This window comes from Capra hircus, chromosome 5, assembly GCF_001704415.2.
Source record: "Capra hircus breed San Clemente chromosome 5, ASM170441v1, whole genome shotgun sequence".
Taxonomy (NCBI): domain Eukaryota; kingdom Metazoa; phylum Chordata; class Mammalia; order Artiodactyla; family Bovidae; genus Capra; species Capra hircus.
In genome coordinates this window covers 87626922-87640224 of record NC_030812.1, presented here as the reverse complement: position 1 = coordinate 87640224, position 13303 = coordinate 87626922, and the positions used below count along the sequence as shown (strand labels likewise).

At 39.7% G+C, this 13303-nt stretch overlaps 1 protein-coding gene across 1 annotated transcript in view; it reads left to right on the top strand.

Moving 5' to 3' along the window:
- Positions 1-13303, top strand: part of SLCO1C1 (solute carrier organic anion transporter family member 1C1) — an 81733-nt gene that overhangs the window by 41878 nt on the left and 26552 nt on the right. Inside the window, exons 6-9 of the mRNA XM_013964182.2 lie at positions 2785-2931; positions 5140-5238; positions 8939-9184; positions 10358-10522. Of these exons, the coding sequence (XP_013819636.1) occupies positions 2785-2931; positions 5140-5238; positions 8939-9184; positions 10358-10522 (657 nt within the window). The remainder of the gene's footprint in view (positions 1-2784; positions 2932-5139; positions 5239-8938; positions 9185-10357; positions 10523-13303) is intronic.

The window sequence follows — 13303 nt, the reverse complement described above, 5'->3', positions numbered from 1 at the left end:
CAAAAAGAAGCAAGGAGACAGACTAAAGGATTTAGACTTTGGTCTGTACATAAGGTACAGTCATTGAAGATATTTTGGGTTTGGTTTTGACACTCAAGGGAGAGACATGTTATAAATGACAATGGGTGTGTGTTTCTGTGCTGTCGTTTCCAACTCTTTGTGACTTCATGGACTGTCGTCTGCCAGGATCCTCTGCCTTGGAATTTTCCAGGCAAGAACACTGGAGTGGGCTGCCATTTGCTTCTCCAGGGGATCGTCCTCAAAAGCAATCAAACCTGCATCTCTTGTGTCACCTGCATTGGCAAGCAGTTTCCCTATCATTGTGCCACCCAGGAAGCCCAGAAGTGACAATACAACTAATATCTAAACCTTTCATATTAAAAAGAGAAATGTAGGCTTAAGTGGTGGGGGGTGGAATTTTTTAATGTAATGATACAAATTATTAGGCAGGTTCAGAATATAAGTCTCATAAATCAATGCTTTTCTTTCCTTTAAATGAAATCCTGTTCGCTTAAAGTCATAGATATATAGAAACCTTAGATACAGTGGACATAAGCATATCCTAAAGTGGTTAGCGGGGCAAATAGAGGACTCATCTCAAAAATGCTCTGCATGCAAACCCCATTTCCTGCAAATATTTTAGAGCAGAACTGTCTACCAGAACTTCTGTAGTGATGGGAATGTTCTATATCTATACTGTCCACTGGTGGCTCAGACAGTAAAGAATCTACCTGGAATGCAGGAGACCCAGGTTTGATCCCTGGATCAGCAAGATCCCCTGGAGGAGAGCATGGCTACCCACTCCAGTATTGTTGCCTGGAGGATCCCACGGACAGATGAGCCTGACAGGCTACAGCTCATCGGTTGCAAAAAGTTGGACATAACTGAGTGACTAACACATACATACACACATAGTAACTATTAGCCCCACGTGACTATTGCATACTTAAAATATAGCCAGTGAGACTGAGGAATTGAATTTTTAATTTCATGTAATTTTAATTAATAAATTCCAGTGGCCACCTGTGACTTGTGGCCACCATAATGGAAAGCCCAGAGCTAAAGTGTCTACACGTATCTACGAGGCTCCTCTATCAACAACAATAGAATCCCTTAAAGTCAGGGCTGAAATTGACACTGGAATCAATGTTGAAAAAGGAGTCCCACTGTATTTTGGGGAGTGAAATAAAAATCCAGAGAAGTTAAGTGAAATATCCCTGGTCACTTGGCTACATTTCTAGGAGAGGCAAAATCAGAACTAAACGTCACATGATTACACAGTAATCTTTTCTGTCACAAAGTCTGATTCATCCACACAAAAGCATTCACCCAAGTTCTTAATAACCCACACTTCACTTTCAAAAATTACTTTAAAGTGACTAGAAGAGAAAATATCTCCTACCTCATAAGATTCTTAGGATAATTTGATTTGAAAATGTCTGCAAACCACTTAGCTCAGTGCTTGCCAGAAAGGGAGCTTCCAGAAGTGGTGATTGTTGGAGGTAGTTAATATTGTCACTTTTGTTAAAGTCACTTAACTGTTTTTAATTACGATATGGGGAGTAATTATTCTCCTTAACATGATCATACTAAGACATGACTTTTATGAAAGCATTTAAAATTTTTAGCTTTGACTTTCCATCAGAAGCTTCTCTCTTTTTAGAATTGTTGTACCACTAAAGCATGAAAGTGTCAGTCCCTCAGTCATATCTGACTCTTTGCAACCCCATGTAGCCTTCTGGACTCCACTGTGCATGAAATTCTCCTAGCAAGGATACTGGAGTGGAGAGCCATTCCCTACACCAGGGCATCTTCCAGACTCATGGATTGAACCTGGGTCTCCTGCATTGCATTACAGGCAGATCCTTCACTATCTGAGCCACCAAGTATGGTTTTTAAGTTTTATATGAATTTGTTTCTGAAATTTGAGCCCTTAATACATCTGTTCACTATCAAACAATTTTAGTTTAGGCAATGCTGCTAAAATTTGAAGTATCACCCATATAAAATTTGAAATTCAGATAAACCTTCAGTTCAGTTCAGTTGCTCAGTCGTGTCCGTCTCTTTGCGACCCCATGAATCGCAGCACGCCAGGCCTCCCTGTCCATCACCAACTCCCGGAGTTCACTCAGACTTGTATCCTTCGAGTCCGTAATGCCATCCAGCCATCTCATCCTCTGTTGTTCCTTCTTCTCCTGCCCCCAATCCCTCCCAGCATCAAAGTATTTTCCAATGAGTCAACTCTCTGCATGAGGTGGCCAAAGTACTGGAGTTTCAGCTTTAGCATCATTCCCTCCAAAGAAATCCCAGGGCTGATCTCCTTCAGAATGGACTGGTTGGATCTCCTTGCAGTCCAAGGGACTACTCAAGAGTCTTCTCCAACACCACAGTTCAAAACCTTGGTCACCAATAAAACTGCAGGTGTTTTCTGTTGCAAAATAGAAAGTTTAAAGATTAAGGCAAGAAACGTCTTTGTTCAAATTTTTCTATTTTTGCCCCAGATTGGATATTGTATGTTACTGAAGTCTAGGAATTCAAATAATACAGTAGTAATATGAAATAAAAAGAAAGAAAATAAGAAATAAGAACAATAGATTTCCTTGGTCAGTTTCTGGAGGATTTACACTACCTAAAATATCTTGCTCCAACTCCTATCAATCAATTTATTGCTGATTTCACTCCTGCATTCTCATGCATCCTTAGGACAACTTGTAGATATACAGAATAAATGTTTAACTTCAACAGTGATTGAATTTCAATCCTCTTGTTTGCTTTCCTTTTAAGAATGTCAAGTTGATGCCAGCTCCTCCATGTGGGTTTACGTCTTCCTGGGAAACCTTCTTCGTGGATTTGGAGAAACTCCCATCCAGCCTCTAGGCATTGCCTACCTTGATGATTTTGCTAGCCAGGACAATGCGGCTTTCTATATTGGTAATTCCCACCTCATTCATCTTCCTGGGGTGCAGGATACCTGGTTTTCTCAACTCTATTCTCAACTAAATAGGATGTGGAAGATTTTATATTTCATATCTAACTCCTCTATTCAGATCACACTTTTCTGAAGTTCACACTGAGGGTTTGTATAGTGAAGAAACTTCAGTTAAAAGGACCTATTGCATTAGGGAAAGAATATCGGATTAAAAGAAATTATCTGTGAGCTCAACTTCTGTAATGTATGACCTGTATCTTTATGGATACAGAAGGACAAGAGCCAGGCCTGAGCCACTCTTTTCTAGAATAGGTCCCAGTGCATAGAATAGTGGCTAAAATCACAAAAACAAAAATAGGTGTTTTCGGTCATTCAGTCACGTACAACTCTTTTCCACCCCATGGACTATATCCCACCAGACTCCTCTGTCTTGGGCTTTTCCAGACAAGAATACTGGAGTGGGTTGCCATTTCCTCCTCCAGGGGATCTTTCTGACCCAAAACAAAAATATAGCAATCCAAAGCCAGGTGAATCAAAGCAGCATTTGAGTGCCTCTTACATTCTGAAAGCTAAATTTGTTCTCTGTTTCATACATTAGTCTTGGTTTCTGGGGGTTCTGATCTTCTGAGGGTTTCACCTTCAGAGACAGAAGGACAAGATTTAAATTCATTAAGGCAGTGGGGTGGGGGGCAGGTGGCATTGTGCCTGAATGGAGGAGCTTGGTGGGCCCCAGTCCATGGGGTCACAAAGAGTCGGATATGATGAGCAATTTCACTCACTTAGCTATAGCTAGGTATAGTTCTGTCCTGGCTAGTCACACGGAATTCCAGAGGGTTCTGATGACAGCCAAGTATGCTATATGTAGTTAAAAACAGGGCACCTGTTCTAATGAAGCTGCAGCACAGATCAGGATGTAGAACAGAAGCTCCATCACATGTGCTAGGCCATTACTCTGGGGACCAGAAGAAAGATTGTAGCCAGGAGATGCATATAGATGTCATCGTGTCCCTGTCCTGTCCAGGAGCTCAGAGGCTGCTCTTCTCCTTTGCCCTCTTTTCTATTCTGTAAAAGATCTGGTATGAGTTTCCCAGGTGGCTCAGTGTTAAGGAATTTGCTTGCCAACGCAGGAGCCACAGGAGATGTGGGTTTGATCCCAGGTTCAGGAAGATTCTCTGGAGGAAGAAATGGCAACGCACTCCAGTATTTTGGCATAGGAAATCCTATGGACAGAGAAGCCTGGTGGGCTACAGTCCATGGGGTCATAAAAGAGTTGGATATGACTTAGTGACTGAACAACAATAACAAAACTAAGGTCTAGAAAGTTTAAGAAAAGTGCCAAAGACCACAAGACTGAGCCCTAAGCTCAGATGTGGTTCTTCTTCCTCTGCGCAGTGTGACACTGTGGGGGCCCGCTGCTCAGCTGGACTGTTTGGTATGTCCTTCCTCCACCTACAGCCCATGGGGTCACAGAGAGTCGACACTACTGAGCATACATGCATAGACGCAACTGCCATTTACTCCTCCAGTTAATCTCTCAGGGATATGCACAATATGGTCTGTGATGAAATAAAAGGCAGATGGGTGATATTTTGCAAGGAAGAGCAGACTTGCTGGTTACTAGAAATGATGTCATTGAGGAGATCTGCTCCAGCTACCTGGAGCTGCCCAGGTGGGTCAGGGGCATTGCAGAGTGCACCTCTCCCCTCTCTCAAGCCAAGCTCCTTTGCTTGAGCTGCATAGTTACTGTGTTCACAGGTGGTCCCCTGGAAGCTCTAAACACAAGCTCTTTCCCATTAAGATGGAAGAAATAAATTTTAATGTCAAAACAAGTCTTATGGTCAATTAAACAACTGACCGTAAAAGGTTTTCGAAAGACTGTCAGAACAGTATAATTCTGATTTTTATCACCAGGGGGAATCCAATCCAAATTTTAGGGGAGTAAAATTTGTTCCATTCGCCAAAATTAGCTGAATCTTAGTGTTGTTTTCTTACTAAAATGTAATTAATGCCTTAAAGATGCTCATTCTTTTTCCAACACTGAGAAGAAGTTATTTCCGGATTCAGTGAGGTTGAAAAGTTGACAAATTAAGCACACTTAAGGGAAGAGTTGATGAAATATTTTCAGTGACTAACTGGATCTCATGCATGTTTCCTGTTTAAGCATTTATTAATTTATAAGAGCAAAGAAATGGTACTTTTGTATTTTGCAGGATGTGTGCAGACGGTTGCAATTATAGGACCAATCTTTGGCTTCCTGTTAGGCTCGTTATGTGCCAAACTGTATGTTGACACTGGCTTTGTAAATCTAGGTAAGGACGTTTATTTCTATTCATTCATTTATTTTAGTTACTGTAATTTTTAATGGGAATAGTGTCCAAAATATCAAATTGGTTTTTTTTTAACAAAATGATAGGATGGTAGTCTTTCATAAAATGAAAATAATCCTTGAAAACTTATTACTGATACAATTATCACACACCCTAATAAATGGAACATGAAAAATAGGTGGTGATTATAACCAGATGACCCATAGTTTGTTAATCAGTTGTATCATTTTCCACTTCTGGTTTCCCAGTTTAAAGGCATTCAAGCTTAGTTAAGACTAACAACTGTGGCTTCTTGTTGGCTTCAGGTGAATCAACATTTACTACAGGCACATCAATTAATAACATATTTCTGGACTTTCCAAAAAGGCCAACGATTGAAAGTCTCTGGCAAATAAAATTCCTTTCTTTAATGTACAAATCTTTTTTAGTTGAAGGAACTTTATAGTGAGACTAACTTTCCTTCTGGAGGAATGCTTGTGGAGAGAATAAGTAAGGACTTCATCTCGCCAGAGCTGTTAATTTGTTTCTTTCTTTATAAGATGTAGGCCGTAGACATAGACAGAAATTTTGTTTTTCTGAAGAATTCCTAGAAAGCAGTTAAAACCAAGAAAACAAAATTTATTTTTAAAAATTTTGGAATTGCCTCGTCACTAGCGTATGTTACAAATGATTATTATGTTACAATAGAATGCAAAACACTTGCGCTAGCTGTTCCTTTTTTAATCAAATAACCAGAATAGGCATTCCAGGAATTTTGTTTGTTCATTTATTACTCCTCAAATTTATTTCATGTCTACTCTAACCCAAGTGATGTTCTACCAAAGTGAGCAAAATAGTTGATTCCTTGACTTCATGACATTTAAAATCTGATCGTGGCAACTGATATAGATAAGAAAGGGTTGGCATGATGAGAGGTACAGAGGAAAATTGTGAAAAGGAAGCCTTGAACATGCAGTGATAAACTAAATCAAACATTTCACTGAGTATAACATAGTGCCGATCAAGCTTAATTGTCAAAGGATTCCCATAGAGTGTAGTAGAGTTAGAGTATAATAGAATGTTTCACACATTCTTATATATATATTTTTTAAAACTGTATTTGCTTAAAATACATTTGTCAATGCTTACATTTCAAATAAGAAACAGTATTAAAAGTTTTATAATGAATAAATATTGATGTTTTAATTATTAAAACATATACAAATCTTGTATCAGACCTAGAATATCTCTGAAATATCACTAATCATCATTTAACAAATAACATTCTGAGTGGCTCAGATTAGATTTGGATGAGAGCATATAGGGTCTTTTTCTTTCAGCAAAATCCTAGACATTCAGTGTGTAAATCAGATGAAAATGGCACTCATGTGGAGAGGCAGCAGAAGGTTTTAAACCCTCCCAAGTCTTTCTCACATGTTGCTTTCCTCCTGTCATAGGTCCCTCTGCAGAAGCCCAGAGCAGAGTGAGAACCCCTTCCAGACTCTAGATTCTATACTTTTAATCTAAGGAATGAAAGAGAAATAATTTTGCTCTGAAGACATCTTCTTTCCTTTAATAAGCAAGATCATAATAATGTGCAGTTCAGTTCAGTTGCTCAGTCGTGTCTGACTCTTGTGACCCCATGAATTCCAGCACGCCAGGACTCCCTGTCCGTCACCACCTCCCGGAGTTCAACCAAACCCATGTCCATGGAGTCGGTGATGCCAACCAACCATCTCATCCTCTGTCATCCCCTTCTCCTCCTGCCCTCAATCTTTCCCAACATCAGGGTCTTTTCAAATGAGTCAGCTCTTCACATCAGGTGGTCAAAGTATTGGAGTTTCAACTTCAGCATCAATCCTTCCAATGAAAACATAGGACTGATTTCCTTTATGATGGACTGGTTGGATCTCCTTGCAGTCCAAGGGACTCTCAAGAGTCTTTTCCAACACAGTTCAAAAGCATCAATTCTTCAGCGCTCAGCTTTCTTTACAGTCCAACTCTCACATCCATACATGACCACTAGAAAAACCATAGCCTTGACTAGATGGACCTTTGTTGACAAAGTAATGTCTCTGCTTTTGAATATGCTTTCTAGGTTGGTCATAACTTTCCTTCCAAGGAGTAAGAGTCTTTTAATTTCATGGCTGCAATCACCATCTGCCATGAATTTGGAGCCCAGAAAAATAAAGTTAACCACTGTTTCCACTGTTTCCCCATCTATTTGCCATGAAGTGATGGGACCAGATGCCATGGTCTTAGTTCTCTGAATGTTGAGTTTTAAGCCAATTTTTTCACTCTCCTCTTTCACCTTCATCAAGAGGCTCTTTAGTTCTTCACGTTCTGCCATAAGGGTGGTGTTATCTGCATATCTGAGGTTATTGATATTTCTCCTGGCAATCTTGATTCCAGCTTGTGCTTCCTCCAGCCCAGCATTTCTCATGATGTACTCTGCATAGAAGTTAAATAAGCAGGGTGACAATATACAGACTTGACGTATTCCTTTTCCTATTTGGAACCAGTCTGTTCCATGTCCAGTTCTAACTGTTGCTTCCTGACTTGCATACAGGTTTCTCAAGAGGTAGGTCAGGTGGTCTGGTATTCCCATCTCTTTCAGAATTTTCCACAGTATATTGTGATCCACACAGTCAAAGGCTTTGGCATAGTCAATAAAGCAGAAATAGATGCTTTTCTGGAACTCTCTTGCTTTTTCCATGGCAATTTGATCTCTGGTTCCTCTGCCTTTTCTAAAAGCAGCTTGAACATCTGGAAGTTCATGGTTCATGTACTGTTGAAGCCTGACTTGGAGAATTTTAAGCATTACTTTACTGACGTGTGAAATGAGTGCAACTGTGTGGTAGTTTGAGCATTCTTTGGCACTGTCTTTCTTTGGGGTTGGAATGAAAACTGACCTTTTCCAATCCTGTGGCCACTGCTGAGTTTTCCAAATTTGCTGGCATATTGAGTGCAGCACTTTCACAGCATCATCTTTCAGGATTTGAAATAGCTCCACTGGAATTCCATCACCTCTACTAGCTTTGTTTGTAGTGATGCTTCCGAAGGCCCATTTGACTTCACATTCCAAGATGTCTGGCTCTAGGTGAGTGATCACACCATCGTGATTATCTTGGTCATGAAGATCTTTTTTGCACAGTTCTTCTGTGTACTCTTGCCACCTCTTCTTAATCTTTTCTGCTTCTGTTAGGTCCCTACCATTTCCATCTTTTATTGAGCCCATTTTTACGTGAAATGTTCCCTTGGTATCTTAAATTTTCTTGAAGAGATCTCTAGTCTTTCCCATTCCGTTGTTTTCCTCTATTTCTCTGCACTGATCTTGAGGAAGGCTATCTTATCTCTCCTTGCCAATCTTTGGAACTCTGCATTCAAAAAGGTATATCTTTCCTTTTCTCCTTTGCTTTTTGCTTCTCTTCTTTACACAGCTATTTGTAAGGCCTCCTCAGATAGCCATTTTGCTTTTGCATTTCTTTTTCTTGGGGATGGTCTTGATTCCTGTCTCCTATACAATGTCATGAACCTCCATCCATAGTTCATCAGGCACATGTTCAGATTATTTAAAAAGTTGTCATGTATGAATTGTGTATTTTTATGATGTGATAGAGCTAATGCTAGGATTTTTTAAGAGGCTTGTTTAATATACTAGCTTTGCTGTATATGTTCTCTAGCCACTCTGTCTCTTTTTCAGATCATATAACCATCACCCCAAAGGACCCACAGTGGGTGGGTGCCTGGTGGCTTGGCTATCTCATAGCAGGAAGCATCACTCTTCTGGCAGCTGTGCCTTTCTGGTGTTTACCAAGGACTCTTCCAAGACCCAGGAGCAGAGAGGACTCCAGTTCCTCCTCTGAGAAATCTAAGTTTATTATGGATGATCTCACAGACTACCAAACACCTCCTGGAGAAAAAGCAAAAATCATGGAAATGGCAAGAGGTAAGCCCAATTGTCTTTGGTTGTGAAGCACTTTCCATATTTCTGTTGAAATTTTAGAGGTGATCTATATACAATACTTCTCTCTCCACTTCATGTGTTCAGAAAAAAAAATTTGAGAAACTGTACAGGAAGTAGGGCTTCTCATGTGGCACAGTGGTAAAGAATTTGTCTGCCAATGAAGGGGACGGAGGACACATCAGAGTTCGATCCCTGGATCAGTAAGCTCCCCTAGAGGCAGAAATGGCAACTCACTCCAGTATTCTTGACTGGGAAATTCCATGGACAGAGGAGCCTGTTGGGCTACAGGTCATAAGGTTGCAAAGAGTTGGATGCAACTGAGCACAGGAAGCAGAAATGAAGACTATTAAAAGTCTTTGCTGCCATCCCCACCCTTTTACCTCCTCCGTGTGGACCTTGCAAACAGCCCTCCCAGGAGGGTTGCTCCACATTAGTCTGTGTGGTCAGAAAAGTGAACCTTCAGGGCTTGTGGCCATTTGACAGATAACATCCACCCCCTTGAGAATGAGCACCACTGCATGTGTCCTACCAGTGATCAAAGGAGTGAGTGTAGGGCCAAAAGTCAGACATGTTCTAGTGAATTCCTTTCCTGCAGAAATGGGTGACCATGAGAAAGATTGGTCCCCTTCAACTGGCCCAGCAATGTTGACATTTACAGAAAATCTTCAAATTTCTATTTGGCTTGCATAAAAAGGAAGAAGAGAGAATGCCAAAGCTCATTGTATCAATAATTAACTGGAGAAAAGTTTCATATTCTCTTCTCTGCTTCCATGACCCAAGTTCAAAGGAGAGAGACCAGAAAACTCAAGTTTCTGATGTCTAGCCTATGACTTTCAGCTTGATGGGGAGGGAGTTTTCTTATACCTCATGTCTCTTACCACATCAGAGGAATCTGTTCTCATCTGACTGATTCTAATTTATAATCTAGATTTTATGCCTGTGGAAGTGAGCACCTAGGTCTGGATCTGAACCTGGCCAGATCTCAACTCTGTCTTGCGTCACTGGCTTAACATTCGGTGTGTGGGTGTTCCACTCTATAAACGCTCCTGGGAACCAGGACAACAGGACTCAACCGTTCAGCTCTGAGGCTATGGCTGCATCTTCCACCAAGTGTGACACTGTCTTTAATTACTCTATGCTATTTTTGTCTTGTAGATTTTCTGCCGTCACTGAAGAGTCTTTTTGGAAATCCAGTGTACTTCTTATATTTGTGTGCAAGCACCGTTCAGTTCAATTCTTTATTTGGCATGGTAACTTACAAACCGAAGTACATTGAGCAGCAGTATGGGCAGTCAGCCTCTAAGGCCAACTTTGTTATTGGTATGCTTCTCTGTGCTTTCTGCTTTCCAATAGGTATTATCAACTCTGTGTCTTATTGATCCTTAGTCGTAAGTTGTTCTGATATTTAGACTGAAAACAATTTATGACGTTTTAGAAAGTGAGTGAAAAAATCTGGCAGAATAAGATATTTAGAGAGTCTGTGGTACAACTTTGTAGCAAAAGTTATTTAGAACAGTGTGTGAGTGACCATGAGCATACCATGCAGAGTAAACATGCATTTTGTTAGGAGATTGTTAATACTGGCTATCTGTCTTTCAAGTGTAGCTGAAACCTCATAACAGTGCCTCTTCTACCTGAAGAGTTTCTAGGATTACAAAAGGTGAGTATTCAAACAGGTTAGAAGGTATGCATTGCAAAACAAAGTTTGTATTTGCTCAGGATTGAAAGACTTCTCTGACTCCTGGCATTTGGGGTTGTTTAAAGGGACTGTGTTTCTAGCACAGCCGAACAACCATTTAAGAGGAAGATATTCAAAGGCAAAGAAAAATATGAAAAGATGAATGAAGAAGAACCAGAATCTCCAAATACATAACCACGGTCCTGCAAGCAACTATATACTTTAAAACCTGGACTGTGTGCTTAGTTGCTCAGTTGTGTCTGACTCTTTGAGACCTATGGACTGTAGCCCACCAGGCACTTCTGTCCATGGGGATTTTCCAGGCAAGAATACTGGAATGGGTTGCCATGCTCTCCTCCAGGGGATCTTCCCAACCCAGGGATCAAACCCAGCTCTCCCAAATTTCAGGTGGATTCTTTACCAGCTGAGCCAACAGGGATGCCCAAGAATACTGGAATGGGTAGCCTATCCCCTTTCCAGGAGATCTTCCTGACCCGGGAATCGAACTGGGGTCTTCTACATTGCAGCTGGATTCTTTACCATCTGAGCTACCAGGGAAACCCCAAAGTCCATGAAGATGTCATTTAATGCTTGCAAAGAGTCAGACACAACTGAGCAACTAACATAAGCATGAGATAACTAGGATAATTTCCTGAGTGGTATGATTTTACATTAGGAAGTGTAGGATACAGCAGGGTAAGGGAAGTGGGTAAATTATTTGACATCCCTAACACTTAATTAGAAAGGTGAAAACAAATGCACCACTGGGTTAAAATAAAGATGAGAAAAGACATGTGAAATGGATTGGAAATGCACATAACTCTCATTCAACATATGCTTTCTCCCTTTCTTCATTTCTTTCCCACCCCTGGCTCTTTTCTCCTACAGCTTTTTCCTTTGGGTTGTGGGAGAATGACCCTTTCTGTGATAAAACATGAGAAAGGCCCAAAGAAGACACATTTCCATTCTACTCTCAGAGAAACATTTGATATGACATGGATGAAAGAATAAATAGGAATTTCTCTAACGTGTTCAAGGGCCAACTGATCCAGTGACAATTTATTTTACTGTGTTTTCATATGTTGGTCACATTCTTTCTAAAGTCTAGAAATACTATCTCCTTATATTAATGACTTTCATTTTACAAATAAATGAAAGAAAGATAAAGATGTTTCAGATTCAGGGACTAGATAGTATATTTCAAAATGATTGTGCTTTATTTTTTTAATGGTATGAGCTTTAAAAAAATTTTCCATTGCAACTTCTACTGAAAGAAATTTGACTAGCAGGTGAATCTTTCATTTAAGGCTTTTTTTTTAATCACTGTGAAGTTACATGGACATGATCTCTTCTTCCTCTTCTTATAACTCAGACTGCAATTATTTAATTATTTTGCTTAATTTCTTGAAATTTTTTGATTAAATAAAATAGTAACTAGTAGACAAGATATAACAATACTGACTATAATTGACAAAAATGATTATCATTCTCAATTTTTGGAGATGTTAAATACGGAAAAATTAAAATAATCATTTGAGAAAAAATAATTAGAAAGCTTTATTTTGTGGCTAAGCTAGAATAGCAAATTTGGAATAGTGATATTATCATGTGTTCTAGAAATAAGTTACATTAAAAACTTGTGAGGTGATGGAAAACTATCTTAATTTGTGAGGAGGAAAAACTGTTATTATGCCCAAGAAGGATGGCTATGTTTACTTGTCTGCACCCAACAGATATATGAAAGTGTAGATTTTTACTTACATTTTTCTCTCTTTATAAAATTCACATCTTAATATTTTGTCTTCTAATATTAGAGTGATGTTGTGAAGGTCCATAATGTAACCAGAACTTTTACTTATCTGGGGAAAATCTCTAAAAATATCCTAAAGTACTAAAGAGCCTCATGATGAGGGTGAAGGAGGAGAGTGAAAAACATAGCTTAAAACTAAATAATAATTAAAAAAAACTAAGAACATGGCATCCAGTCCCATCACTTCATAGCAAATAGGGAAAACATGGAAGCAGCGACAGATTTCCTTTTATTGGGCTCTAAAATTACTTCAGATGGTTACTTCAGCCACAAAATTAGAAGATGATCACTTTTGGCAGGAAAGCTATGACAAACCTATACAGTGTGTTAAAATGCCAAGGCATCACTTTGCCAACAAAGGTCCGTACCATCAAGGCTATGGTCTTTCCAGTAGTCACGTACGAAAGTAAGAGCTGGACCACCAAAGAATTAATACTTTTGAACTGCAGTGCTAGAGAAGACTCTTGAGAGTCTCTTGGAGAGCAAGAAGATCAAACCAGCCAATCTTAAAGGAAATCAACCCTGAATATTCTTTAGAAGGGCTGATGTTGAACCTCCAATGCTTTAGCCACCTGATGCAAACAACTGACTCATTAGGAAAGACCCTGATGCT